The sequence below is a fragment of the Nerophis lumbriciformis genome, linkage group LG36, assembly GCF_033978685.3.
Source record: "Nerophis lumbriciformis linkage group LG36, RoL_Nlum_v2.1, whole genome shotgun sequence".
NCBI classification, from domain to species: Eukaryota; Metazoa; Chordata; class Actinopteri; order Syngnathiformes; family Syngnathidae; genus Nerophis; species Nerophis lumbriciformis.
Window position 1 is genome coordinate 8237499 of NC_084583.2, and position 27502 is coordinate 8265000.

The 27502-nt window shown below is 38.5% G+C and overlaps 1 protein-coding gene across 1 annotated transcript in view; it reads left to right on the plus strand.

Annotated features, from left to right (window-relative positions):
- The window catches only part of atl3 (atlastin 3), a 54475-nt gene that overhangs the window by 10176 nt on the left and 16797 nt on the right, over window positions 1-27502 (plus strand). The window contains exons 3-12 of the mRNA XM_061930116.2: window positions 10956-11090; window positions 11272-11376; window positions 16341-16391; window positions 16607-16663; window positions 16737-16829; window positions 21080-21218; window positions 21294-21421; window positions 21492-21548; window positions 21620-21691; window positions 25768-25959. Of these exons, the coding sequence (XP_061786100.1) occupies window positions 10956-11090; window positions 11272-11376; window positions 16341-16391; window positions 16607-16663; window positions 16737-16829; window positions 21080-21218; window positions 21294-21421; window positions 21492-21548; window positions 21620-21691; window positions 25768-25959 (1029 nt within the window). The remainder of the gene's footprint in view (window positions 1-10955; window positions 11091-11271; window positions 11377-16340; window positions 16392-16606; window positions 16664-16736; window positions 16830-21079; window positions 21219-21293; window positions 21422-21491; window positions 21549-21619; window positions 21692-25767; window positions 25960-27502) is intronic.

The window sequence follows — 27502 nt, forward strand, 5'->3', positions numbered from 1 at the left end:
ATTTCAGTTGTTTTTATCCTTCTTTGTGGTGACGTTGTTGGTTGTCATGTCATGTTCGGGTGTACTTTGTGGACGCTGTCTTTGCTCCACAGTAAGTCTTTGCTGTCGTCCAGCATTCTGTTTTTGTTGACTTTGTAGCCAGTTCAGTTTTAGTTTCGTTCTGCATAGCCTTCCCTAAGCTTCAATGCCTTTTCATGCCTATCATTTAAGGCAGTGTTTTTCAACCTTTTTTGAGCCAAGGTGCATTTTTTTCATTGAAAAAATCCAGAGGCACACCACCAGCAGAAATCATTAAAAAAACGAAACTCAGTAGACAATAAAAATTTGTTGTCGCAATTGTTGGATATGACTTTAAACCATAACCAAGCATGCATCACTATAGCTCCTGTCTCAAAGTAGGTGTACTGTCACCACCTGTCACATCACATCATGACTTATTTGGAGTTGTTTGCTGTTTTCCCATGCGTATAGTTTTAGTTCTTGTCTTGCGGTCCTATTTTGTTGGCTTTTTCTCTTTATTTGGTATTTTCCTGTAACAGTTTTATGTCTTCCTTGACCGCTATTCCCCACACCTGCATTGTTTTAGCAATCAAGAATATTTCAGTTGTTTTTATTAGGGGTGTGGGAAAAAAATCGATTTGAATTCAAATCGCGATTCTCACGTTGTACAATTCAGTATCGATTCTCATTTTTCAAAAATCGTTTATTTTTATTTATTTTCTATTTTTATTTTTTTAAATTAATTAATCCAACAAAACAATACACAGCAATACCATAACAATGCAATCCAATTCCAAAACCAAACCTGACCCAGCAACACTCAGAACCAACCCTCTAAGCAGCGCGCCTGCGCAATTGCGCACTGCTCAAGCGTCCTCTGTGCACAGCAAATATATGCCGCGCACAAAATCAAATCCCATCTGAATTCCAAACAAAATAAACACATTTATTCTGTGTAATTTTGCAATGCAACTCTGGGTGACAGTGACAACAAGCGGCCCTAACGGTGTTCGTCAACATCGTTCAATTGAACACCGTTCAATTATTGTAACGTCTATCGAGATGCTTCGAGGACAGGAATGATATCGATCACTTTATTGAGCAAAACTGTTTATATTCGGCCATAACCACACCAAAAACATGAGTAAAAAACTTCTATCTCGAAAAACTAGTCATTTTCTGCCGTACAAACCAGGCCAAAACCAACTTGTCATCTGTCACCAACACGCATACCACTAAGCCACTGGTGCGTTTATGGCCACACAAAAAGTCGGACAACTCAAACACCACACAAAGTTACACTATGACTCCTCAGTCATATGTGTGCTTATTCTACTGTCATTTATTATTAATGTTAATTTATTTATATTAATCATGGAATGCTGTTACTAGAGAAAGTTACAGGAATGCACACTTCATCCTATGCTTACATTTCATTGTGCAACATGAGGATGTTTAAGGGGAACTAAATGTGATCTCTGGAAGGGGTAGAAATGATTTCCAAAGCAGGACCCCCACCCAGACATATTGTACAATATTAATCCATAGCTTATGAAAAACAAGATTTCTTTTATTTTCATTACAAGTGGGCCAAATCATTAATATTACTAAATAATCTCATGAAAATGACTCCTCTCATTTGAGTGTTATTATAAAAGATTTGTTCAAGACAGGTGTGCTGCTGGTATTGCCACGTGTGATGTTGCTCACATGTGCTCCACTGAATGCTCGGGGAGTTTTTGTGTTTGCTCAGACACATGAACAATTAGAGGGAACATTGCTCAGAACAGCAATAAACAGAGCAATTGAGGGGAGACACAAACACAATCCAAAAGTAGTGAAACAAAAATGAATATTTTCAACAACAGTATCAATATTAGTAACAATTTCAACATAGCTGTGATTAAATTCCTCAGACATTTATAAAAAAAAAAGAACAATAGTGTCACAGTGGCTTACACTTGCATCGCATCTCATAAGCTTGACAACACACTGTGTCCAATATTTTCACAAAGATAAAATAAGTCATATTTTTGGTTCATTTAATAGTTAAAACAAATTTACATTATTGCAATCAGTTGATAAAACATTGTCCTTTACAATTATAAAAGCTTTTTACAAAAATCTACTACTCTGCTTGCATGTCAGCAGACTTGGGTCGATCCTGCTGAAATCCTATGTATTGAATGAATAGAGAATTGTTTTGAATCGGAAAAATATCGTTGTTGAATCGAAAAAAATCGATTTATAATCGAATCGTGACCCAAAGAATCGATATTGAATCGAATCGTGGGACACCCAAAGATTCGCAGCCCTAGTTTTTATCCTTCATTGTGGGGACATTGTTGATTGTCATGTCATGTTCGGGTGTACTTTGTGGACGCCGTCCTTGCTCCACAGAAAGTCTTTGCTGTCGTCCAGCATTCTGTTTTTGTTGACTTTGTAGCCAGTTCAGTTTGTTATTTTCTGCATAGCCTTCCCTAAGCTTCAATGCCTTTTCTTAGGGACACTCACCTTTTGTTTATTTTTGGTTTAAGCATTAGATACCTTTTTACCTGCATGCTGCCTCCCGCTGTTTCCGACATCTACAAAGCAATTAGCTACCTGCTGCCACCTACTGATATGGAAGAGTATAACGTGGTAAGTCTGCCGATCTCCAGACAGTACAGACACAACAACGGCACATTTGCGGATTATAATTACTGGTTTGCAAAAAATATTTTTAACCCAAATAGGTGAAATTAGATAATCTCCCACGGCACACCAGACTCTATCTCACGGCACACTAGTGTGCTGCGGCACAGTGGTTGAAAAACACTGGCTTAGTGCATGCAGGTTATTCAGGTTAAAAGGAAAAGTTGAACACAAGACCTCCACAGGCAGTCAAGTCACATTATTGCCCCTCCCTGCTGCAACATGTGAACTGACAAGTTTGCCAAAGAGAAATGATCCACGGTTTAGTTCATCACTCTCTTCTGTGTGTGGTAGTACTATGTTATAAATGCGTTGCTTTATTGACTTCAGTCGTCAGACCAGTTCAGTTGTTCCAAATGCGATCATGTGAAAAACTACCCCATAGGGTGTTATCTTCGTTTTCTCACATGACTGTAAATACCGTTTGTGGAACACCCTTAGAGGTTGTGGTCTATATGCTTTGGAAGACATGATAGCATACATGTAAATCAGGGGTGCCCACACTTTTTCTGCAGGCCAGCTACTTTTCAATTGACCAAGTGGAGGGGATCTACCTCATTGTGTGAATGCTCCAAAGCATTCACACACATGCTTTTCTACACCAAAATTCATCTATTTATTATTCAACTTCTTCAGATTTTGGCGCGCTCTACCGTCCACATTTTTCACCCGATTCAAAGCGTTCCAACTTCAAACTGTTCAGCCTATTCGTGAATCGCGGGCTTTCCCTTGACAAATTCCAAAAATTCCCAGATTTCCCGGAATTCCAGGTTTTCCGGGACATTTTTCCCATTCAAAATGAATTGGCCATTTTTCAAATTTCCACCATTTCCAAATTTTTCAACCTATTTAAACCATTCCACCTTCAACACATTTCACCATCCTGGAAAGTCAAACTACCCTTTTTCCAAGTTAAAAAAAATTCCAGGATTTTCCAGAACTCTATTTCCACCCTTTTTTCTGGCGACTACTCCTTCCACATTTTTCAACCCATTTCAACCGTTCCACCGTGAAAACATTCCTCTTAATCAGGACAAAAAAACTAAGTTGTGTTTTGAACTTCAAAAATTCCCCGTTTTCCCGAAATTCCAGGAATTCCCTAATACCATTTCTCAATTCAACATGTTACTACTCCAACATTTCTCGACCGATTAAAAAAATTCCAACACTAACCATTTCAACTCATTCAGAACATTCAAGTTGTTTACCATTTTCAAAAGAAATTCCCGCTTTTCCCGAAATTCCCAAATGTTTTGAAAATTCTCATTGAAATCAATGGGACATTCAAAGTTCCACAATTCCCACATTTTTCATCTGATTGTAACTGTTCCAACTTCAAAATATTCAGCCTGTTTGGGAATTGTGTGCTCTACTTCAACAATTCTAAAAAAATTTCCAGGATTTCATTGGAGCATTCACACGCAATTCCTTCAGGAATTGCCTCATCTAGTTCATCTATATCATTTATATTGATTTATTTATGAAAGTTTTGTTAACAAGTTAAATGTGTTTAATGATGATACAAGCATGTTTAACACACATGGATTCAATAATAAAAGTTTGTGTATTACCTGGGGGTGTAACGGTACACAAAAATGTCGGTTCGGTACGTACTTCGGTTTAGAGGTCACGGTTCGGTTCATTTTCGGAAAACAACAAAATCTAAATTTTTTGGTTATTTATTTACCAAATTTGTAAACAATGGCATAACATACATATACACACAGGGTCCATTGCCAGGGTTAATGTGGTCAACATATATAAAATAAAAACTAAATAAGATAAGGCTCAGAATGGTTTCTTAACAAAACCTTTCTACATATAAAGTGCTTTTGTTGATTGATTGATTGAGACTTTTATAAGTAGATTGCACAGTACAGTACATATTCCGTACAATTGACCACTAAATGGTAACACCCCAATACGTTTTTCAACTTGTTTAAGTCGGGGTCCACGTTAATCAACATTAAACTGCCTCAAGTTGTTGCTCAGATTAAATAAAATGACAAAACTTTTCTTCTACATATAAAAAGTGCAACATTAAACAGTTTCAAGTCAACTCATCATGCTTAATTTATTACAGCATTTGGGAAGCCTGTAGTTGACTTTTATTATGTAAATGTTATATTTGTATCAACATGTGATAGCAGGGACCCTGCCATTCAAAACTAGGCTGCTCCATTACTAATGATTAATGTAACTATAGCTGAAAAAATAGTACAATAGCAATAGGAGAGACTATTCATCCATGAACACCATAGAGTTCATGTAGGCTTAATGATGCAGTTACATTATTATATCAACCATCAGAGACAGCTTCAGGAAACTTCATTTAACATAATGTTCTTTTTTGCTGCTTCAACACAGCTCAATCTACACAGAAAAAGGTAAAGTGAAATAACAGACAGACAGGGCTTTGCTGTCCGTAACGCACGCACACACACACACACACACACACATATACCGCAAAATGAGCTAATGTTACGCTAAAAGCGAATTAGCCTTCACCTCAAGCCAGGACTGCGAGCGAGCTGAGCTGCAGTTTATATTTCTAGAAGGTCAACGGGCTCATAGTGATGTTACTAGTAGTTGACTGGGAGGTGTTTATTATAATTTGGGGAGAGTCCGCGGCATTATGCTTACCTGCTAAACACCTACATGCTCATCACGACGAGCACTGACTCCATGCGCTCTGAATACGCACTGCTGATTGGCTGTTACCGCTCTGAATACGCACTGCTGATTGGCTGTTACCGCTTTGTGTGTAACCAATCAGCTGGTTGTGTGGGTGGGACAATGCTGGGTGCTGCGGAGTGCTGACAGAGACTTAGGCAGTAGAAGCGGAGCAGCTTGTTAAAGGGGAACATTATCACAATTTCAGAAGGGTTAAAACCATTAAAAATCAGTTCCCAGTGGCTTATTTTATTCTTCGAAGTTTTTTTCAAAGTTTTACCCATCACGCAATATCCCTAAAAAAAGCTTCAAAGTGCCTGATTTTAACCATCGTTATATACACCCGTCCATTTTCCTGTGACTTCACATAGTGATGCCGATACAAACAAACATGGCGGATAGAACAGCAAGGAATAGCGACATTAGCTCGGATTCAGACTCGTATTTCAGCGGCTTAAGCGATTCAACAGATTACGCATGTATTGAAACGGATGGTTGTAGTGTGGAGGCAGGTAGCGAAAACTAAATTGAAGAAGAAACTGAAGCTATTGAGCCATATCGGTTTGAACCGTATGCAAGCGAAACCGACGAAAACGACACGACAGCCAGCGACACGGGAGAAAGCGAGGACGAAATTGGCGATCGCCTTCTAACCAACGATTGGTATGTGTTTGTTTGGCATTAAAGGAAACTAACAACTATGAACTAGGTATACAGCATATGAAATACATTTGGCAACAACATGCACTTTGAGAGTGCAGACAGCCCAATTTTCATCAATTAACATATTCTGTAGACATGCCCTCATCCGCTCGCAGATTTCTTTGACTTTATCGTTGGAAATGCATCTGCTTTGAGTGTCGCAGGATATCCACACATTCTTGCCATCTCTGTCGCAGCATAGCTTTCGTCGGTAAAGTGTGCAGAACAAACGTCCAATTTCTTGCCACTTTCGCATCTTTGGGCCACTGGTGCAACTTGAATCCATCCCTGTTCGTGTTGTTACACCCTTTGACAACACACCGACGAGGCATGATGTCTCCAAGGTACGGAAAACAGTCGAAAAAATGGAAAATAACAGAGCTGATTTGACTCGGTGTTTGTAATGTGTTTGAGAAATTGGCGGATTGCTTCCCGATGTGACGTCACGTTGTGACGTCATCGCTCCGAGAGCGAATAATAGAAAGGCGTTTAATTCGCCAAAATTCACCCATTTAGAGTTCGGAAATTGGTTAAAAAAATATATGGTCTTTTTTCTGCAACATCAAGGTATATATTGACGCTTACATAGGTATGGTGATAATGTTCCCCTTTAAGACTTTAGCTTTGGCGGCTACTTAATATGTTCGTGTGGAAACTCGTTCGGTACACCTCCGAACCGAACCGAAACCCCCGTACCGAAACGGTTCAATACAAATACACGTACCGTTACACCCCTAGTATTACCTGATTCTGATTACTTGCATTGATAGGAATCAGACAGTAGTGATGATAACATCCACATTTTCAAATGGAGGAGAAAAAAAGTTGTCTTTTCTGTCCAACACCGCATGAAAGTAGTTTGTGCCATCTTATTTGTCCAGCTTCCATACTCCCTTTTATACACTTTACAAGAAATACATTGGCGGCAAACTCCATGATGGCTGGCGTGCACGCCAGCTTTCTGAGACTCTTATTTTGTTAGCGCAGGCAGGATGAAGCAGCGCTTTTATTGTGAAGATAGGAACTGTGCGGTCGTTCTTTAGAGTTTTGGCGGCAGTTATAGCGCGAGTCTGTTGAAATAAAAAGTGTTTCTCGCCTTCCTGTCGGTCATTTTTTCTTAATAATGATCTGGCAGTAGCCAGCGTCATCTCACAAGACCCTCGGGTGTCGTGAATGTCAATCAAGTGACGAAAGCCAAGTCTTGGTGAAGATTGACGATCGCTCATTTTTAGGTCTATTTTTTTAATGCCTGGCTGGCGATTGACCGACACACCCTCCACCATCGACCGCTAGCTCGCCATCCACGTAATGGGCACCCGCTGATGGCAGCCACAATTTTGAATCCTCATTAAATTTTACACACACATGCTTGTCAGTGTCCTAAAGTTGTGTACCAAATTTCGGAGGTTGTTTAGGAAGTGAACAAACTTAACAGTAATTGTTGAGAGATGGAGAAGGGCTATAGTTGAATAAGTGGACACGTTTAATTCAGGCATGTGAAACGTCCGCAAAAACGCGGCAATCCGCATTTTTGAACATTAGTTTTTAGGTCCAAAATATCACTTTGGAGTTTTTTTTAAATGAAAATCAAACAAATAGGATTAAGACCCAGCTGCAGGTACTCACTGTTTAGGGGCGCCGAAACAAGATCGTTAGTTAGCATCAGCTAGCTAGCTTTTGTTCATTTAGATGAATGGGGTATGTATTTATGTCAACTCTGTTGATCATTTTTCATTTCTTTAAACACTAAAATAGAGCTGGGCGATATGGCCTTTTATTAATATCTCAATATTTTTAAGCCATGTCACGATACACCATATATATCTCCATATTTTGCCTTAGCCTTGAATGAACACTTTCATGCAGAGAGGGAAATCACAACTAAGTCAATTTAGCAAAAGTGTATTTATTAAACAGTTATTAAGCAGTGGCACAAACATTCATGTCATTTCCAAAACAGAAAGTGCAAGATTGGACAGCCGTAAGTGTTTACATTTTGCTTTATATTTATTATTTTACTTTTTTTGTCTGGTTTTGTATCATCCCGTGAGGTGTATATTATTTTTTTGTTCGGTTTGTACTTCATGAAGTTTTGCACTTGTTGTTTTTTTGTGTGTGTTTTTTGTTTGTTTTCAATATAATTGGATGTATTTGTTTGGTTTGTATGCTTGTGAATCTGAGCTATCCATTAACTACTTATTATGTTGAAGGGGGCAGGAAATATAAGATTTTCTTCATCCTGTTCCTTCTCAAGCATAGGTGTGTAAATATGTGTTTTGTTGTTAAAGTTTAATTGTCTATTGATCAAAAATGCACATCAATGAAGGAGATAAATAAAAATGAAATATAATGTTAATAAAGCTTTTTTTTTATATTCTAACCCATACTTGCCAACCCTCCCGGATTTTCCGGGAGACTCCCGAAATTCAGCGCCTCTCCCGAAAACCTCCCGGAAGAAATTTTCTCCCGAAAATCTCCCGGAATTCAGCTGGTGCTGGAGGCCACGCCCCCTCCAGCTCCATGCGGACCTGAGTCCAGTGTGCGCACACAAGGAGACGAAGCAGAAGAACGAGACCATAGTCGAAGAGCGCAGGGGAGACACTTCTCCAGGGCCGATGTATGCTCGGCGCAACACCCTTAACCTTACCCGGCAGTGGGTCTCCACAGCGGACGACTTTAGGATGAATGATGAGTCCAGCGATTAGTTGCAAATCTTGCTTTATTGATTGCTTGCACACAGCCAATCCAACACAAAACCAACTAGTCCCTCCCTGCACTCGCTACCGCTCCCTCTCTTCTCTCGCCCACACACTCACCTCACATGCTGTCACCTATTAAAGGGCCACACACACACATACTCTACTCTCATAACACACATTACAGTTAGTAGAACAATTGTGTTTTTATTACTGTGTATTTGATAGGTGCCATTGCCCCGAAATTGTATTGCATTGTACTTTCAAGTACAACAATGAGTAGATGAGTGTTGTGTGTGTATATGTGTAAATAAATGAACACTGAAATTCAAGTATTTCTTTTATTTATATATATAATAAAATAAACAAATATATATATATATATATAGCTAGAATTCACTGAAAGTCAAGTATTTCATACATATATATATATATATATATATATATGTATATGTGAATGAAATACTCGAGTTGGTGAATTCTAGCTGTAAATATACTCCTCCCCTCTTAATCACGCCCCCAACCACGCCCCCCACCTCCCGAAATCGGAGGTCTCAAGGTTGGCAAGTATGTTATAACCTAATCTTTGATTATGGCAGACTATATGTAAAAAGGAAAATTGTAAATTGTTCTTTGAGTGCAATAGGAAACATGTTTATTGTATTGTAAGATTTTCTGTAAAATAAAGCCAATATTGAAATTTTTTGTAGTTCCCTTTATTTTGAAAAGTATCGATATACATTTTGGTGCTGGTATGAAATTATTGGTATCGGGACAGCCCTATAAGCAGTGTAAGTACCGTATTTTCCGCACCATAAGCCGCCCTGGGTTATAAGCCACGCCTTCAATGAACGGCATATTTCAAAACTTTGTCCACCTATAAGCCGCCCCGTGTTATAAGCCGCATCTACCGGTAACTGCGCTAAAGGAATGTCAAAAAAACAGTCAGATAGGTCAGTCAAACTTTAATAATATATTAAAAACCAGCGTGATGTGGGCGCGCATGGAGTCGTATATCAACATGGACGGAGCTGCATGAAAAAAGCCACCCGGCCTCTTCGCGTAAACTTACCTTAACCACTCGCTCATCTTTTCTTCATCCATCCATCCCTTCGAGTTAGCTTTTATGATGACGCCGGCTGGAAAGGTCTCTTTTGGCAAGGTCTTCCTTTTGAATATCACCATGGGTGGAAGTTTCTGGCCATTAGCATGGCAAGCTAGAACCACAGTGAAGGATGACTTCTCATTCCCTGTGGTGCGAATATTCACCGTACGTGCTCCCGTTGTATCCACAGTGCGGTTCACAGGAATATCAAAAGTCAGTGGAACCTCGTCCATGTTGATAATGTTCTCTGGCCGGATCTTTTTTTCAGCTATCTTGTTTTTACAATATGCACGGAAAGTAGCCAGCTTTTCTTGAAAGTCTTTAGGCAGTTGCTGTGAAATAGTAGTCCGTGTGCGGATGGAGAGATTGCGTCTTTTCATGAACCGGAAACCTGTCGCTTAGTAGGAGCCATTTTGTGGTCTTTACAGATGTAAACACACAAAGGAAATGAAACGTAATATCTGCGCGCTTCTTCTTCTTCTACGCGGGCGGGTGGTTGCTTACAGTAGAAGAAGAAGCGCTTCCTGTTCTATGGGGGCGGGCGCTTACCTTGGCGGTTGCTTGCGTAGAAGAAGAAGCACTTCCTCTTCTACGGGGAAAAAAGATGGCGGCTGTTTACCGTAGTTGCGAGACCGAAACTTTATGAAAATGAATCTTAATATTAATCCATATATAAAGCGCACCGGGTTATAAGCCGCACTGTCAGCTTTTGAGTAAATTTGTGGTTTTTAGGTGCGGCTAATAGTGCGGAAAATACGGTACGTAGTTTCCAAACACAGAAGCGTTGTCTCTATCTTAACAGGACATATAGCTCCGCCTCCTCTGAAGTCATGGATACAAAGAATTGCAATTGCGACATCCAGTGGACACATTTAGAACTGCAGTTTCAAATTTTCAGCTAATTTTTATACTTCGCAAATTCTTCTCGCGGGCCGGATGAAACCTGTTCATGCCTGCGGGCCGTACGTTTGACACCCCTGCACTAAAGCATTACCTTTCACATTTTAGGATGCAACCCACCTGTTAACAGACCAATAACCTTTGTAGCGTCACATGACCTCTCTTGTGTTATTGTGTTATTGCAGGGCGACATGAACTGGCTGGGTCGGGATGACGAGCCGCTCACCGGATTCTCTTGGAGGGGGGGTTCAGAACCGGAGACAACCGGCATCCAGATTTGGAGCGAGGTGTTCCTCGTCACAAAGACTGATGGAACGGAGGTACTATAGTATTTATTTATAGATATAGAAACAATCTGGGCGATGTACGTGTGAACGATTCCCAACTGCCTCTTGCATAGTCTAATAATATCCAAGTGAGCTGTATTTCTACATTAATTTTTTTGCCTGTGGAATAGAAATGCAACCTGAAATGTGTCCTTTGTTGTGTTTCCTCCTGTAGTTGGCTGTCGTGTTAATGGACACTCAAGGAGCGTTCGACAACGAGTCGACAGTGAAAGACTGTGCCACCATCTTTGCCCTCAGCACCATGACGAGCTCTATTCAGGTGCAGTAATGATATATACCTGTACAGTATTAGTGATGGGTACTCACTGACTGTATTGACAGTGCACTGATACTGTGTTGGTGTTTCATCAGTTTGATTAAAAAAAGTCACTACATTTAGCCTAAAAATAACAAATAAAACTTAGTGAATATAATTTTTTTGTGTTGTTTTAAGAATAGCTGCACAGAAAGTAAGGGTGTCCCTATACAACGTTTTCACTTCCGATACAATAAAATGCCAAAGTAATGTGTAAATAATGTCAATAACTAGATGAACCATCTGTGGCTGTGAAGTAAACACTAGTAAGGTTGTAAATACTATATAGAGTAGGCTAACCCATGTGGTTCCTGTGGATGTGAACACAAGTTGCAATTACTGTAGTGACTAAACAACATGGTGACTGAAACAGACAAAGTAATGTGTAAATAATGTCAATAACTAGATGAACCATGTGTGGCTGTGAAGTGAACACTAGTAAGGTTGTAAATACTGTATAGAGTAGGCTAACCCATGTGGTTCCTGTGGATGTGAACACAAGTTGTAATTACTGTAGTGACTAAGTAACGTAGTGACTGAAATAGACATAGTGATTCATTTGGATGAATGGGCTTTGTATTTACTGTATGTCAACTCTATTCATAATTTTTCAATTCTTTAAACACTAAAACATCTGTAAATGGTGCTTTTTTTGCTAATGTTTGCATGTTCAATGCAATGCGTTTTCTTTATTTTCATGACTATTGTAGATTGTCACTGAAGGCATCAAAACTATGAATGAACACATTTGAGTTATGTACTTAACAAAAAAAGGTGAAATAACTGAAAACATGTTTTGTATTCTAGTTTCTTCAAAATAGCCACCCTTTGCTCTGATTACTGTTTTGCACACTCTTGGCATTCTCTCGATGAGCTTGTATACAACGATTTCCCTTCCGATACAATACTTATATTGGAGTCCTGAGTATTGGCTGACACCGATATCAATCAGATACGATATCAGCAGGAATCATAATACATACTTATATTATTTTGTTGTGTGGAATGGTGAGAATAGAAGAGGTTTGATAAAGTAAAATTACTCTGAAAACAATGCTAGGTGTGAAAAACATTAACCTTATGACAGACACTGTATTTAAATTGAAATAGTGTTTTTTTTTCGTGGCAATCATTTACAATAATTCATTAAGTTCATGACGCAGTAAACTGAATGATCCAGACACGTATGTTAGTAGATCATTTCTTGCTTCTTTGTATCTGTATCTTTAAGTAGTATGGAACTAGCATTTTATATTTGTTCAATTCAGGACACTTATTACTATGGGGTTAAGTAAAGAACTCCAGCAATGTACTAATATGTTGCAGTTTAAGAGCATGTTCAAACAAGTGTTTACAAAGTACAATGAAAAAAAATTTGGATAATCGTCTTGAACTTTTTTGGGAAAAAGATTAATGTCATTGTGTTAATTATAACTGACTCAATGATTTATTACTGTAAGAGAACTGTTTTACTTCAAATTTATTGATGTAAACTGTGTTACATATTGAGAACAGGAAGTGAACAAATGTGTTGGTAGTTGCTATGAAGTGGAAAGGGTTTGGATTAAATAAGTGTTGCTTCTTCCTGCTCGTTTTCGGACATGTTAAGAGAATTGGGAAAAAAAATATGTGTCACGCTGAAATTGCATACATGTTCGAAATAAACCACAACCAACCAATGTATGTCTAGCTTGTGCGCCATTGTGTGTTTAGCTGCTGTGCACAGGACCGGGGCTTATTTGTTGGGCCGCAAGCGACCCCTAGAGGGCCTCTCAACTGTGGTCCATATGGGCCGCAGCTGTACTCAGTTGTAATGCCCTTTTTTACCACTTGTGGCAGTAATGACAATCTCAAACAAACAGAAGAAGTCTGGAGCTAAAGTCAAAGCGAAGTATAAGCGCAAAAAATATGACTACAGTGGTGAAGCTGTATTTTCATTTGCACTTTAATTTAATTGACGGTTTATTTAAATAACAAATATGTTATGGTTTATCATTAATTTAGTTAGAATTGATTCAGTTTAGCACCGCGTAATTGTATGTTAATCTATTTTTCATCAGTTTTTATGAGTCCCTTCTTTTGTAGTATATTTCGTTAGTATTTATTTTTGTATTCAGCCTGACATAAAAGCCTTGATAATAATCTTTGTGAACACATACTTTCATACCATTGGATAACGTTTATCTTGTTTAACTGTAAGTACATTAGATATAATGATTAAATACGTGTAAAATCAAGAGTAAGACTACTAATTCAGTGTTGATATTTGAGTGGTCCCCGGCCCCTTTGTAGTGGAAAAGTTGGGCCCCGAGGTCAAAAAAGTTAAGAATCTCGGTCCTATAGCCTACCATGTTTAACTTTTGTCAATGACTTGACTGAGATACAAGAAATGGCCAACCGTGTGTGCTTATTGAAGGACATTTAGATGTTAACTGTCTGTCACACATTACACCGCTAAATGGACTGCTTGTATCAGAGCTTACATCAGCGATTTTAGATGCAAGCCGATATCATTTAGTACGGTACTGTTTTTTTTGCTACTATCCGACCGATATTTGGAACAGGACATCCCTAGCAGAAAGGAATATGAAATGTCTTACTCTTGTCAATGAGCCCAAATAGTAAACAGGAAAAGGGGAACATTCAACTCTTTTAGTGCTACAAGATTAAAATGATTCCACACTTTGGAATGCTTAGTTTTTCTTGGTTCCATTTAGATCATTGATGGCTACGGAAACCGATGTCCCACTCCTCCGACTTCTTTCAGTATTAGTTGTCACTTGTGAGCCGAAAGAAGCGCTTCCTGATTAACACTGATTAACTGTGGAACCCTCTCCCTGACCACCTGAGGGCACCACAGACTGTGGATGCTTTAAAAAAAAGGCTTTAAAACCCTTGTTTTTAAAAAAGCCTTTTTTTAGATATATGTGTGCTAGTTCTAGCTATTAGGCTGTTCTAGTTTTTAATTTTTATTTATTTTTAATTTTTTTAATTTACTGTAGAACTTTGAGGTTGTTTGCTCAATGTAAAGTGCTTTTACAAATAAAATCTACTATTTTTTATTATTAACACAGTTGGCGCTTCACAGTCAATATGAAGGCTAAAATATCAGAAGGGAGACTGTTGAACAACTTAAGCTGTAAATCTACTGTATCTGTCATTTTTTTTTTCTTAAAGTGAAACACACATAGAGGAACACAGTGTGTGTTTTGAAATGCATCAATGCATCATTATCATTAGACCGATCACTATTATATGCAAACCCCAAAAGCAGTGAAGTTGGCACGTTGTGTAAATGGTAAATAAAAAGAGAATACAAAGATTTGCAAAACTTATATTCAATTGAATGGACTGCAAAGACAAGATATTTAACGTTCGAACTGGAAAACATTATTTTATACAAATATTAGCTCATTTGGAATTTGATGCCTGCAACATGTTTCAAAAAAGCTGGCACAAGTGGCAAAAAAGACTGAGAAAGTTGAGGGATGCTCATCAAACACTTATTTGGAACATCCCACAGGTGAACAGGCAAATTGGGAACAGGTGGGTGCCATGATTGGGTATAAAAGCAGCTTCCATGAAATGCTCAGTCATTCACAAACAAGGACGGGGCGAGGGTCACCACTTTGTCAACAAATGCGTGAGCAAATTGTTGAACAGTTTAAGAACAACATTTGTCAACCAGCTATTGCAAGGAATTTAGGGATTTCACCATCTACGATCTGTAATATCATCAAAAGGTTCAGAGAATCTGGAGAAATCACTGCACGTAAGCGATGTTATTACAGACCTTCGATGCCTCAGGCGGTACTGCATCAAAAACCGACATACGTGTGTAAAGGATATCACCACATGGGCTCAGGAACAATTCAAAAAACCACTGTCAGTAACTACAGTTCGTCGTTACATCTGTAAGTGCAAGTTAAAACTCTACAATGCAAAGCGAAAGCCATTTATCAACAACACCCGTAAACGCCGCCGGCTTTGCTGGCCCCGAGCTCATCTAAGATGGACTGATGCAAAGTGTAAAAGTGTTCTGTGGTCTGACGAGTCCACATTTCAAATTGTTTTTGGAAACAATGAGGAAAAGAACCATCCGGACTGTTCTAGGCGCAAAGTGTAAAAGCCAGCATCTGTGATGGTATGGGGGTGTATTAGTGGCCAATGCATGGGTAACTTACACATCTGTGAAGGCACCATTAATGCTGAAAGGTACATACAGGTTTTGGAGCAACATATGTTGCCATCCAAGCAACGTTATCATGGACGCCTCTGCTTATTTCAGCAAGACATTGCCAAGTTACGACAGCGTGGCTTCATAGTAAAAGAGTGCAGGTACTAGACTGGCCTGCCTGTAGTCCAGACCTGTCCCCCATTGAAAATGTGTGGTGCAATATAAAACACCACAACGGAGACCCCCGGACTGTTGAACAACTTAAGCTGTACATCAAGCAAGAATGGGAAATAATTCCACTTCAAAAATGTGTCTCCTCAGTTCCTAAACGTTTACTGAGTGTTAAAAGGAAAGGCCATGCAACACAGTGGTAAAAATGGCCCTGTGAAAACTTTTTTGCAATGTGTTGCTGCCATTAAATTCAAAGGTACTGGTTATTGGAAAAAAAAAAGTAGTTTCTCGGTTGGAACATTAAATATCTTGTCTTTGCAGTTCATTCAATTGAACACAAGTTGAAAATGATTTGCAAATCATTGTATTCTGTTTTTATTTACCATTTACACAACGTGACAACTTCACTGCTTTTGGGTTTTGCATATCAGTATTTTATCAGTATCAGATTTATTGGTCAAGTATGTTCAACACACCAGTCATTTGGTTTGGTAGACTGTACTCTCAGTACAAGAAGCAAAAAGACAACAACTGTTGGTGATATAAAACATTTGATCGAGTTTCACTTTTCTGTTTGTAGCTCTACAATCTGTCTCAGAACATCCAAGAAGACGATCTGCAGCAGCTACAAGTATGTTGATGTTGCTTCTTTGAACATTTTCTCGATTAAAACATTGCTTTATTTTCACAGTACCTCACAAAAGTGAGTACATCACTCACATGTCAGCCCTTTTGTTTCTTGAGAGTCTGTTAAAAATTGTTGCTGAAATGTGAGGAATGTAGTCACTTTTGTGCAAATGTTTAATATGGCCTCTTTCTAAATGTATCCCCTGGCTTCCTTCACAGCTCTTCACAGAGTATGGACGCCTCGCCTTGGATGAAATCTTCCTGAAGCCCTTTCAGGTATAAATCCTCCCAAGACAAAGAACGTTAGATTTTGTTTCCTGAATCTGATTTAATAACTATTCCTTTGCAGTCCTTGATGTTTCTGATTCGTGATTGGAGCTTTCCTTACGAATACCAATATGGCTTCATTGGAGGCAATGAATTCCTGGATAAGCGGTTACAGGTAACTCATTTTCAGTGTCTCACATAAGTGGGAACCCATTTAGGTAGACGCCGATGACTTAAGCGGTTGTGGACATAACCATCCATTAGGGTTGTTCCATACTTCCAATATTTTAGTACCGGTACCAAAATGTATTTTGATACTTTTCGGCACTTTTCTAAATAAGGGGGACCACAAAAAAATGGCATTATTGGGTTTATGTTAACAAAAAATCTTACGGTACATTAAACATATATTTATTATTACATTGAAGAACAAGTTTGTCCTTAAATAAAATAGTGAACAGATCACACTAGACAACTTGTCTTTTAGTAGTAAGTAAACAAACAAAAGACTCCTAATTAGTCTGCTGACGTATGCAGTAACATATTGTGTCATTTATCTACCTATTATTTTGTCTACATTATGAGGGACAAACTGTAAAAATTGTGTATTAATCTACTTGTTCATTTACTGTTAATATCTGCTTATTTTCTGTTTTAACATGTTCTATCTACACTTCTGTTGAAATGTAATAATCACTTATTCTTCTCTTCTTTGATACTTTACATTAGTTGTGGATGATATTTGGGTATCGATCCGTTACCAAGTAGTTACAGGATCATACATTGGTCATATTCAAAGTCCTCATGTGTCCAGGGATTTATTTCCTGAGTTTATAAACATAATATGAATTTTAAAAAAAGGAAAAAAGATTGTGTGACAATAAAAAAATATCGATGTAATCTATGTAGTATTGACTAGACACGCTCCTGTACTTGGTATCATTACAGTGGATGTCAAGTGTAGATCCACCGTTTGTTTACATTGTGACGCCGGTGAGCTACGGTGTGTAGTGAAGCATGTTTAGCTATTCCTCGTCCTCCAGTGACTTTACTTTACTTGGAAGAAACTTACTTTATTTGTCGCCGTGGAGGTGAGGATTAGTGATTTAGAAGTAGCTCAAACACTGCAGACTGCGGATGTTTTAAAGCACCTTTTCCTGAGGGTGTTTCAGTGTTATAACTTCACCTTTATCTTTACTTTTTAAGCCAAAATGCATCCATTCTCCCTTTTCTGTCTACACACTGTGTCCGCTTGTAAGTACTCCGTGATCGTGCGCTGCCGAACATGCTCTTCTGCTTGTAAAACAAGCAATGTCAGGACGTGACGACGACACGCCGTCATGCCCGGGAACCGGTACTTTTCAAACAGTATAGTGACGTTTTTAAATCATTAGTAACGTGATACTACACCAGTACCGGTATACCATACAACCCTACCATCGATCCATTTTCTACCAGTTGTCCCTCTCAAGGTTGCGGGCGGGGTACACCCTAGACAAGTCCAAAAATAGCAATTGCTTTCACATTTACTTACGACTTTCATCAGAGACATAAGGAGAATGGTTAATAATAAAGGATTTCTGAACCTATATCGTTTTATTGACATGGTTTTCCTCAATTGGTGAGAGTAGAGTAGTCAAGTGTACAGCTTGTGCAGCTGTATAGATGTGCTATCCACTTAAACTGGCTTAAATAAAGGCTTAGTGGCCACATGCGTGGACATCACCTTTTAGCTCCTATTTCCAAAATTGTGTACACTACTGAATTGGGGTCTTATGTGCTTTTGTGGACACTTATACTGCCATCTGGTGGTGTCAGAAGAGTGTAACATACAATGGAATTTTGAAAAAAAAAGTGTAAAAATAAGAATTAGCATGTCACTAGACATGAAGTACATGTTTGTTACTTATGGACTAAGTACATCATATCAAAAGATGATTCTTAGTTTTTATTCTAATTAGGGTCCAATAGGCCCAAATAGCAAAGAGAAATAAAAAAAAGCATGTAAACAAACAGCTTGGGCCTTAAGAGGTTAACACTAAGCCATTATTTTCTTAAATAGCTGGCAATAGGTGCGAGCGTCATTTCACAGGATGGTAACATGATACTGCTGTAAAGTTGTGCATGGACTACTCTATAGGGCAGTGCTATTCAACTGGCGGCACAGGAACAACACCATACCGGCACCCCGAGTTCACTCAAAAACTTGAAAGGCAACATTTTTGCTGCAAATTCCTAAAAACACGAGAGTGCTCTTGTTTATAGAGGAACTTGTACCATTGTAAACACTTTGGCAGATGCTCTGACACTTAACTTTGCTAACAAACATAGCACACTGAGGTCCAAACTTGGGATTTACATAACTGAGGCATTCCACAAAGCACCCCTTTAAGTCCTCCTTTTTGGCACTTACAATGTGATTTATGTAACCAAGGTGATGCTGCAGCTTGTTGACTTCAGATGCAGTCAGTAGTCATTGGTTCAACTGCTTTAGATATACTAGTGGTGTTCCTCAAGGATTCATTTTAGGTCCTCTCTTTTTTTATTTGGACTATTTCACTACTGGTTCGCGAGTTCATCAAAAAACTTGTAGAAGACCCATATTTTTGCAGGAGATTCTTAAAAACGCTAGCGTGCTGTCAAAGAAAAGATCTTTGACTAGCTTTTTTACAGAAGGTCCTTAAAGGGGAACTGCACTTATTTTTTTTGTTTTGCCGATTGTTCACAACCATTATGATGACGGATGTATTTTTTTTAAATAATGCATTCCAAATCGTAAATAAAAGTCCACTAATGGGAGGTCCTCTATTCCGCCCATAAAATCCAATAAATAAGTATCCAAAAACGGCCAACAATACTCCATTTATATTTGGTGATTTGAAGCGCTAACACAGACTAACTATTAATAGCAGCGACGTGATCACTACTGTGTCCTTATGTTTACATCGAGTGGTTTGCTGTTTCCTCGCTTCCCTGCTCCTTGGAAGTTTATTGTTGATAATAAATCATTACTCTCCCCTGGACAGAAGAAGGTTGAGGACGTAGTCTGACAAGTTGGTACACTTTGACATCCAATTTAGACCCGGGGAATGGTGAGAAAGACAAGAAAAGTCGCTTTGGCCCCCCCGTTTCTTTGCAAAGAGTATGAGTCATTTTTCATATAAATGGAAATATATGAACATCCTAGCAGTCGGCCTCCTAAAGACAGCAGACATTGTACAGTAAGTGAGGTTATATTATGTTTGTTGGCTCTCGTGAAGTGTTGTGATGCATTTTTTAAATAAATGTGCCGCGTATGCTCAAAATGATCAAAATACGTAAATATTAGATATTATACATGTACCCGTTACTACATTATATATATACTTACATCATGTATATAAAACCTTAATGGAGGTGTTTGGATGTTTTTTTAAGGGCTTTGTAGGCATAAATACAGCAGCTTTTTTTGATTGAAACTTTTATTAGTAGATTGCACAGTTCAATACATATTCCGTACAATTGACCACTAAATGGTAACACCCGAATAAGTTTTTCAACTTGTTTAAGTCGGGGTCCACGTAATCAATTCATGGCTCTCATAGGTTCCATTGTTAGCTGACTTTTGATCGCATTTATTATTTAGAATGCATTAAAAAAAATACATCCGTCGTTATGTCTTTCATAATAATTGTGATGCGCTAGCTGTCCAAAGTCGGTCCCAAGGGTGGGCCACTTATCTGTGCATCAGTTGGGGACGTCGCTGCGCTGCTGACCTGTCTCCACTCAAGATGATCCACTATGGACTGGACTCTCACTATTATGTTAGATCCACTATGGACTGGACTCTCACTCTATTATGTTAGATCCACTATGGACTGGACTCTCACACTATTAACTAGAACCACTCGACGTCCATTGCACCGGTCGCCCGGGGGGGGGGGGGTCCCCGGGGGGGGTCCCCACATCTGCGGTCCCCTCCAAGGTTTCTCATTGTATTCCCATTGGGTTGAGTTTTTTCTTGCCCTGGTGTGGGATCTGAGCCGAGGATGTTGTTGTGGCTTGTGCAGCCCTTTGAGACACCCGTGATTTAGGGCTATTTAAGTAAACATTGATTGATTGAAAACATTGAACGATAGGCAACATTCCAAAAAAAGTGTAGTTCCCCTTTAAAGACAGCAGACAAAATAGAAGAAAATCAAATGTCATTGTAGAGGACACTGGTTCTCCAAGATATACAAAAGAAGACTAATAGAAAAGGGAGCAGTCTGACTTCCCTGGAAAAGTGGCCCACAAAAAAATTCAGTTGAACATCGCTATTATGGGGTCTCCAAGTTTACTTGCATGCAAAAGTCCTGTAATTAAAAGTTGTGATTGGTTTGGTGAGATTTAGGATTTGGTTCATTCCTATTTCGAGTGATTAACTTGGGTGCTTTGCTCGTGGAGGTTACAGATCAACAACACGAGGAGCTGCAAACAGTGAGGGAGCACATCCACTCCTGCTTTACCCACATTTCCTGCTTCCTGCTGCCTCACCCAGGCTTGAATGTTGCCACCAGCCCTTCTTTTGAAGGACAACTCAACGGTGAGACCCCCCCCCCCTCATTTCATTGGACACAATGTGCACGCTCATATTTATTCGCTCATCTCTCGTTATCAGCTGTGGCGCCCGAGTTCAAAGATCAACTGAAGATTTTGATCCCTAATCTCCTGTATCCGGACAACCTGGCCGTGAAAGAAATCAATGGCAATAAAGTCACCTGCAGAGGCCTGCTGGAGTTTTTCAAGGTAACGTCCTCTCAATCCGTATACCAAGCTTTTAAAACCAGTTTGTCACGTGTAAAATGTATTTTATCAGGCTTACATCAAGATCTACCAGGGAGAGGACTTGCCAGAGCCAAAGAGTATGCTCATGGTATGTGCAGGATCATCATCATCGTGTTTTGTTGAGAATATTACAAAGAGGTGTCTGTCTTGTCTTACAAGGCTACCGCTGAGGCCAACAACCTGGCAGCCGTGGCAGCAAGCAAAGATCAGTATTACAAGAACATGGAGAAGGTTGGTCCACTGGAGATGCGAATCAGAACCATCATTTAGATCAGCCAAGTATCAACACACAATAATTGTGATGCTATAGTTGGTGTCAGGCTAGTCCGGGGGTCTGCAACCTGCGGCTCTAGGGCCGCATACGGCTCTTTAGCACCGCCCTAGTGGCTCCCTTGAGCTTTCTCAAAAATGTATGAAAATAGAAAAAAATATATATTTTAGTATTAATATGGTTTCTGTAGGAGGAAAACATGACACAAACCTCCCTAATTGTTCGAAATCACACTGTTTATATTAAACATGATTCTCTGATGAGCGTATTTGGCGAGCACCCTTTTATCCTACTAATTTTGGCGGTCCTTGAACTCACCGTAGTTTGTTTACATGTACCGTATTTTTCGGATTATAAGTCGCAGTTTTTTTCATAGTTTGGCCGGGGGTGCGACCTATACTCCGGAGCGACTTATGTGTGAAATTATTAACACATTACCGTAAAATATCAAATTATATTATTTATCTAATTCACGGAAGAGACGAAGCAAATGTCAGCAATTGTCACACACACGTCAGCGGTCGTCACACACACGTCAACCAATATAAATTATGCGGGGGCGGGTCATGGCAGAAGTGCATTGTGGGTCGTGGCAGAAGTGCATTGTGGGTCATGGGATGCTACCTGCTACTTCGTCCGTAGCTATAAAAATGGATCATATCAACATTGGCGGTAACTTATAAAAACAAAAATGGCACCGAAAAGGAAATCATGTACTGCAGATTACAAGCTGGACGTAGTGAAATATGCAGCAGAGAACGGCAATCGAGCAGCAGAAAGAAAGGAAACGGCGCATACCAGAGGCGACACAGAGGAGGAAGATTTCATGGGATTTAGCGATTAGGAGTGACAGATTGTTTGGTAAACGTATAGCATGTTCTACATGTTATAGTTATTTGAATGACTCTTACCATAATATGTTACGTTAACATACCAGGCACGTTCTCAGTTGGTTATTTATGCCTCATATAACATACACTTATTCAGCCTGTTGTTCACTATTCTTTATTTATTTTAAATTGCCTTTCAAATGTCTATTCTTGGTGTTGGGTTTTATCAAATACATTTCCCCCAAAAATGCGACTTATACTCCAGTGCGACGTATATATGTTTTTTTCCTTCTTTATTGTGCATTTTCGGCCGGTGCGACTTATACTCTGGAGCGACTTATAGTCCGAAAAATACGGTACAACTTTCTTCAACGATGCCAGAGAAAGACATATTTTATGCCACTCATTCTTTGTTCACCAATCTTTTTATGCTGTGTGTGAATGCACAAAGGTGAACTTTGTTGATGATATTGACTTGTTGGAGTGCTAATCAAGCATATTTGGTCTAATCGATGCTATTTAGGCTAGCAGTATGTACATATTGCATCATAATGCCTCACATGTAGGTATATTTGAGCTCATTTAATTTCCTATGTCCTTTGTGTATTTAATTTATATCTGCATTTCTCATGACATATTATCTTTAAGTAATATTGGCTGTATTTCTGATAGTTGTTTGTGTGTCACGTTGTTCCAGACCACAGCAAACGTAACCCAGCTTTTTGCATAGATTGTTATAAATCCATTCGAAGAAGACAGCCCGCCATTTCCTTTAACTTGGACGCATACATCTATACCTTTGGCCATTCTAAGCCAGTCATTTAGAGGAGTTATCTCACCCTCTGAGAAGCCTGCGTTTTACTAATGTTTTCCAATGTTGTAAAAATAGGTAGAATAAATATTAAATTTCAACATTTCTCTCAACGAAGATTTTTGTCAGCCTGCGACACATAGTCATTTTGATTTTAGGCTATTATAGCTAATATAGACACTTACATCATGTGTTGTCTTCATTATAACACTTATGTAAGACTTTTAAAGTCATTTTGATAGTAGGCTAATATAGACACTTACATCATGTATTGTCCTCATTATAACACTTATGTAAGACTTTTAAAGTCATTTTGATAGTAGGCTAATATAACTAATATAGACACTTACGTCATGTGTTGTCTTCATTATAACACTTATATAAGACTTTTAAAGTCATTTTGATAGTAGGCTAATATAGCTAATATAGACACTTACATCATGTATTGTCCTCATTATAAGACTTTTAAAGTCATTTTGATAGTAGGCTAATATAGACACATCATGTGTTGTCTTCATTACAACACTTATATAAGACTTTTAAAGTCATTTTGATAGTAGGCTAATATAGACACTTACATCATGTGTTGTCTTCATTATAACACTTATTCAAGACTTTTAAAGTCATTTTGATAGTAGGCTAATATAGACACATCATGTGTTGTCCTCATTATAACACTTGTATTAGACTTTTAAAGTCATTTTGATGGTAGGCTAATATAACTAATACAGACACATACATCATGTGTTGTCTTCATTATAACACCTATATAAGACTTTTAAAGTCATTTTGATAGTAGGCTAATATAGACACTTTTATCATGTGTTGACTTCATTATATCACTTACAGAAAGCTTTTATTTTTTTTGCGGGTCCAGGCAGAGGTTTTTTTTTTTTTTTTTTTGGTCCAATGTGGCTCTTTCAACATTTTGGGTTGCCGATCCCTGGTCTAGCCCAACCCTTTGGCAAGAAAATTATGGAATCACTAGTCTTGGAGGATGTTCATACAGTTGTTTAATTTTTCAGGAAAAATAAACGACACAATTATTTTCAAAAGGCAACTTTCTGGCTTTAAGGAACACTAAAAGAAATCAAAAATTTTAATTGTGATCGTAACAGTTTCATTTTTTAGATCAAGCTCAGTCCAAAAAATTACAAAAACACCCTGTAAATTAACACCTGCATCCGATTAAATCTTTTTGTTAGTCTGCAGTTAAAAAGGAGTGTTCATACCTGGGAGAGCTGTTGCACCAGGTGGAGTAACATGAATCATGCCTCGAACGTGAGAGATGTCAATTGAAACAAAGGAGAGGATTAAATGTCCTCAAGAAGGTCAATCTTCACGCAATGTTGCAAAATATGTTGATTGCTCAGTCAGCTGTGTGTAAAATCTCGACCAAGTACAAACAATAGTATGGATGTTCAAAATAAATTCAAACCAAAGGTTGTAAAGTCAAGCATACTTGCAGACAATTGACGTGTCAAGACAGACAACTTAAAACAATATGTCTTGAAAACAAACAGCGACTGGTTGGAAACCGGAGTCACCGTGTGAGTGAACTGTAAGAAACTGCTAAGAGGAAATGGGATTTAAATACAGAAAAATTAAACAAAAGCTGTCATTAACATCTAAGCAGTAAAAAGTGAGGTTTAAAAGGAAATCTATCAATACTAGAAAATCTAAATATACCACTGTAGTAGAATCTAACAGTAATATAATTTGGAATAATATGCTATTATGCAGTATTATTTGACACAGTCATATTTTAATTACCGTATTTTTCGAAGTATAAGTCGCACCGGCCGAAAATGCATAATAAAGAAGGGAAAAAAACATATATAAGTCGCACTGGAGTATAAGTCGCAATTTTTGGGGAAATGTATTTGATAAAAGCCAACACCAAGAATAGACATTTGAAAGGCAATTTAAAATAAATAAAGAATAGTGAACAACAGGCTGAATAAGTGTACGTTATATGAGGCATAAATAACCAACTGAGAACGTGCCTGGTATGTTAACGTAACATATTATGGTAAGAGTCATTCAAATAACTATAACATAGAACATGCTATACGTTTACCAAACAATCTGTCACTCCTAATCGCTAAATCCCATGAAATCTTATACGTCTAGTCTCTTACGTGAATGAGCTAAATAATATTATTTGATATTTTACGGTAATGTGTTGATAATTTCACACATAAGTCACTCCTGAGTATAAGTCGCACCCCCGGCCAAACTATGAAAAAAAACTGCGACTTATAGTCCGAAAAGTACGGTAAATAGATCATAATTTTTAGCACATGAATAACTAGATACTATCAGATATTAATTACTCACTCCCATCCATCTTTGTCTCGGTCTACTTAAAATCCATCTTTGTTTGGTCTCTTAGATGTGTGGCGGAGACCTGCCCTATATGGCTCCCGAATCCTTGGAGGAGAAGAATGTCTTTTACTTCAAGGAGGCTCTTCACAGCTTCTCCACCACCAAGAAGATGGGCGGCCAGGAGTTTTGTGATCGTTACCAAGCACAACTAGAGAAGGAGCTGGAGGACATGTGGCAGTCGTTCGCCAAGCACAACGAGGTGAGAGACGTACAGTATTAATATGCACTAGGGTTGTACTAGTATAGTACCGCGATATTAATGATCATATTCGGTACTATACCGCCTCTAAAAAGCCCCCTTTTTTTTACGGGCGTCGTCACGTCATTACATTGCTGGTTTTACGAGCAGAGGAGCACGTTCGGCAGCGCGCACACACAGAGTACTTGCAAGCAGACACAGTGTGTAGACAGAAAAGGGAGAACGGACGCATTTTGGTGCAAAAATTAAAGATAAAGGTGAAGTTATAACACTGAAACACCCTCAGGAAGAGGTGCTTTAAAACATGGCTAGCTCGCTAGCAGCTAATATCCAGTCGCAATCGGCAGTGTTTTAGCTACTTCTAAATCACTAATCCTCGCCTCCATGGCGACAAATAAAGTATCTTTCTTACAAGTAGCATTATCACTGCAGGACGAGGAATAGCTAAACATGCGTCACTACACACCGTAGGAGGATACAATAGCTCACAGCTAACAACAAGCGAGCTCTCCTGAATGTAAACAAACGCCATGGGTGGATCTACACCTGACATCCACTTTAATGACACCAAGTACAGGAGCGTATCTAGTCGATACTACTATGATTACATTGATATTTTTTATTGTCACACAATCTTTTTTCCTTTTTTTTAAATTTTATGTTTATAAACTCAGGAAATAAATCCCTGGACACATGAGGACTTTGAATATGACCAATGTATGATCCTGTAACTACTTGGTATCGGATCGATACCCAAATTTGTAGTATCATCCAAAACTAATGTAAAGTATCAAACAACAGAAGTGATTATTACATTTTAACAGAAGTGTAGATAGAACATGTTAAAACTGAAAATAAGCAGATATTAACAGTAAATGAGCAAGTACCGGTAGATTAATAATCAATTTTTACAGTTTGTCCCTCATAATGTGTACAAAATAATAGGTAGATAAATGACACAATATGTTACTGCATACGTCAGCAGACTAATTAGGAGTCTTTGTTTGTTTACTTAATACTAAAAGACAAGTTGTCTAGTATGTTCACTATTTTATTTAATGACTAAATTAACTAAATAAACATTAATGTACCCTAAGATTTTTTGTTGAATAATGCAATAATGCAATTTTTGTGGTCCCCTTTATTTAGAAAATTATCAAAGTATCGAAACAACATTTTGGTACGGGTACCGGCACCAAAATGTTGGTATCGGGACAACCCTAGTATGCACATTATGAATCAAGTAGTAATATTAGTAGTAAACGATGAGTCATTTGTGCTTTAGAAGACATGCTAGCATACGGCGGAGCTCAGTTGGTAGAGTGGCCGTGCCAGCAACTTAAGAGTTCCGGGTTTGATCCCCGCTTCCGCCATCCTCGTCACAGCCGTTGTGTCCTTGGGCAAGACACTTTACCCACCTGCTCCCAGTGCCACCCACACTGGTTTAAATGTAACTTACAGTAGATATTGGGTTTCACTATTTGAAGCGCTTTGAGACACTAGAGAAAAGCGCTATATGAATATAATTCACGTCACATGTACA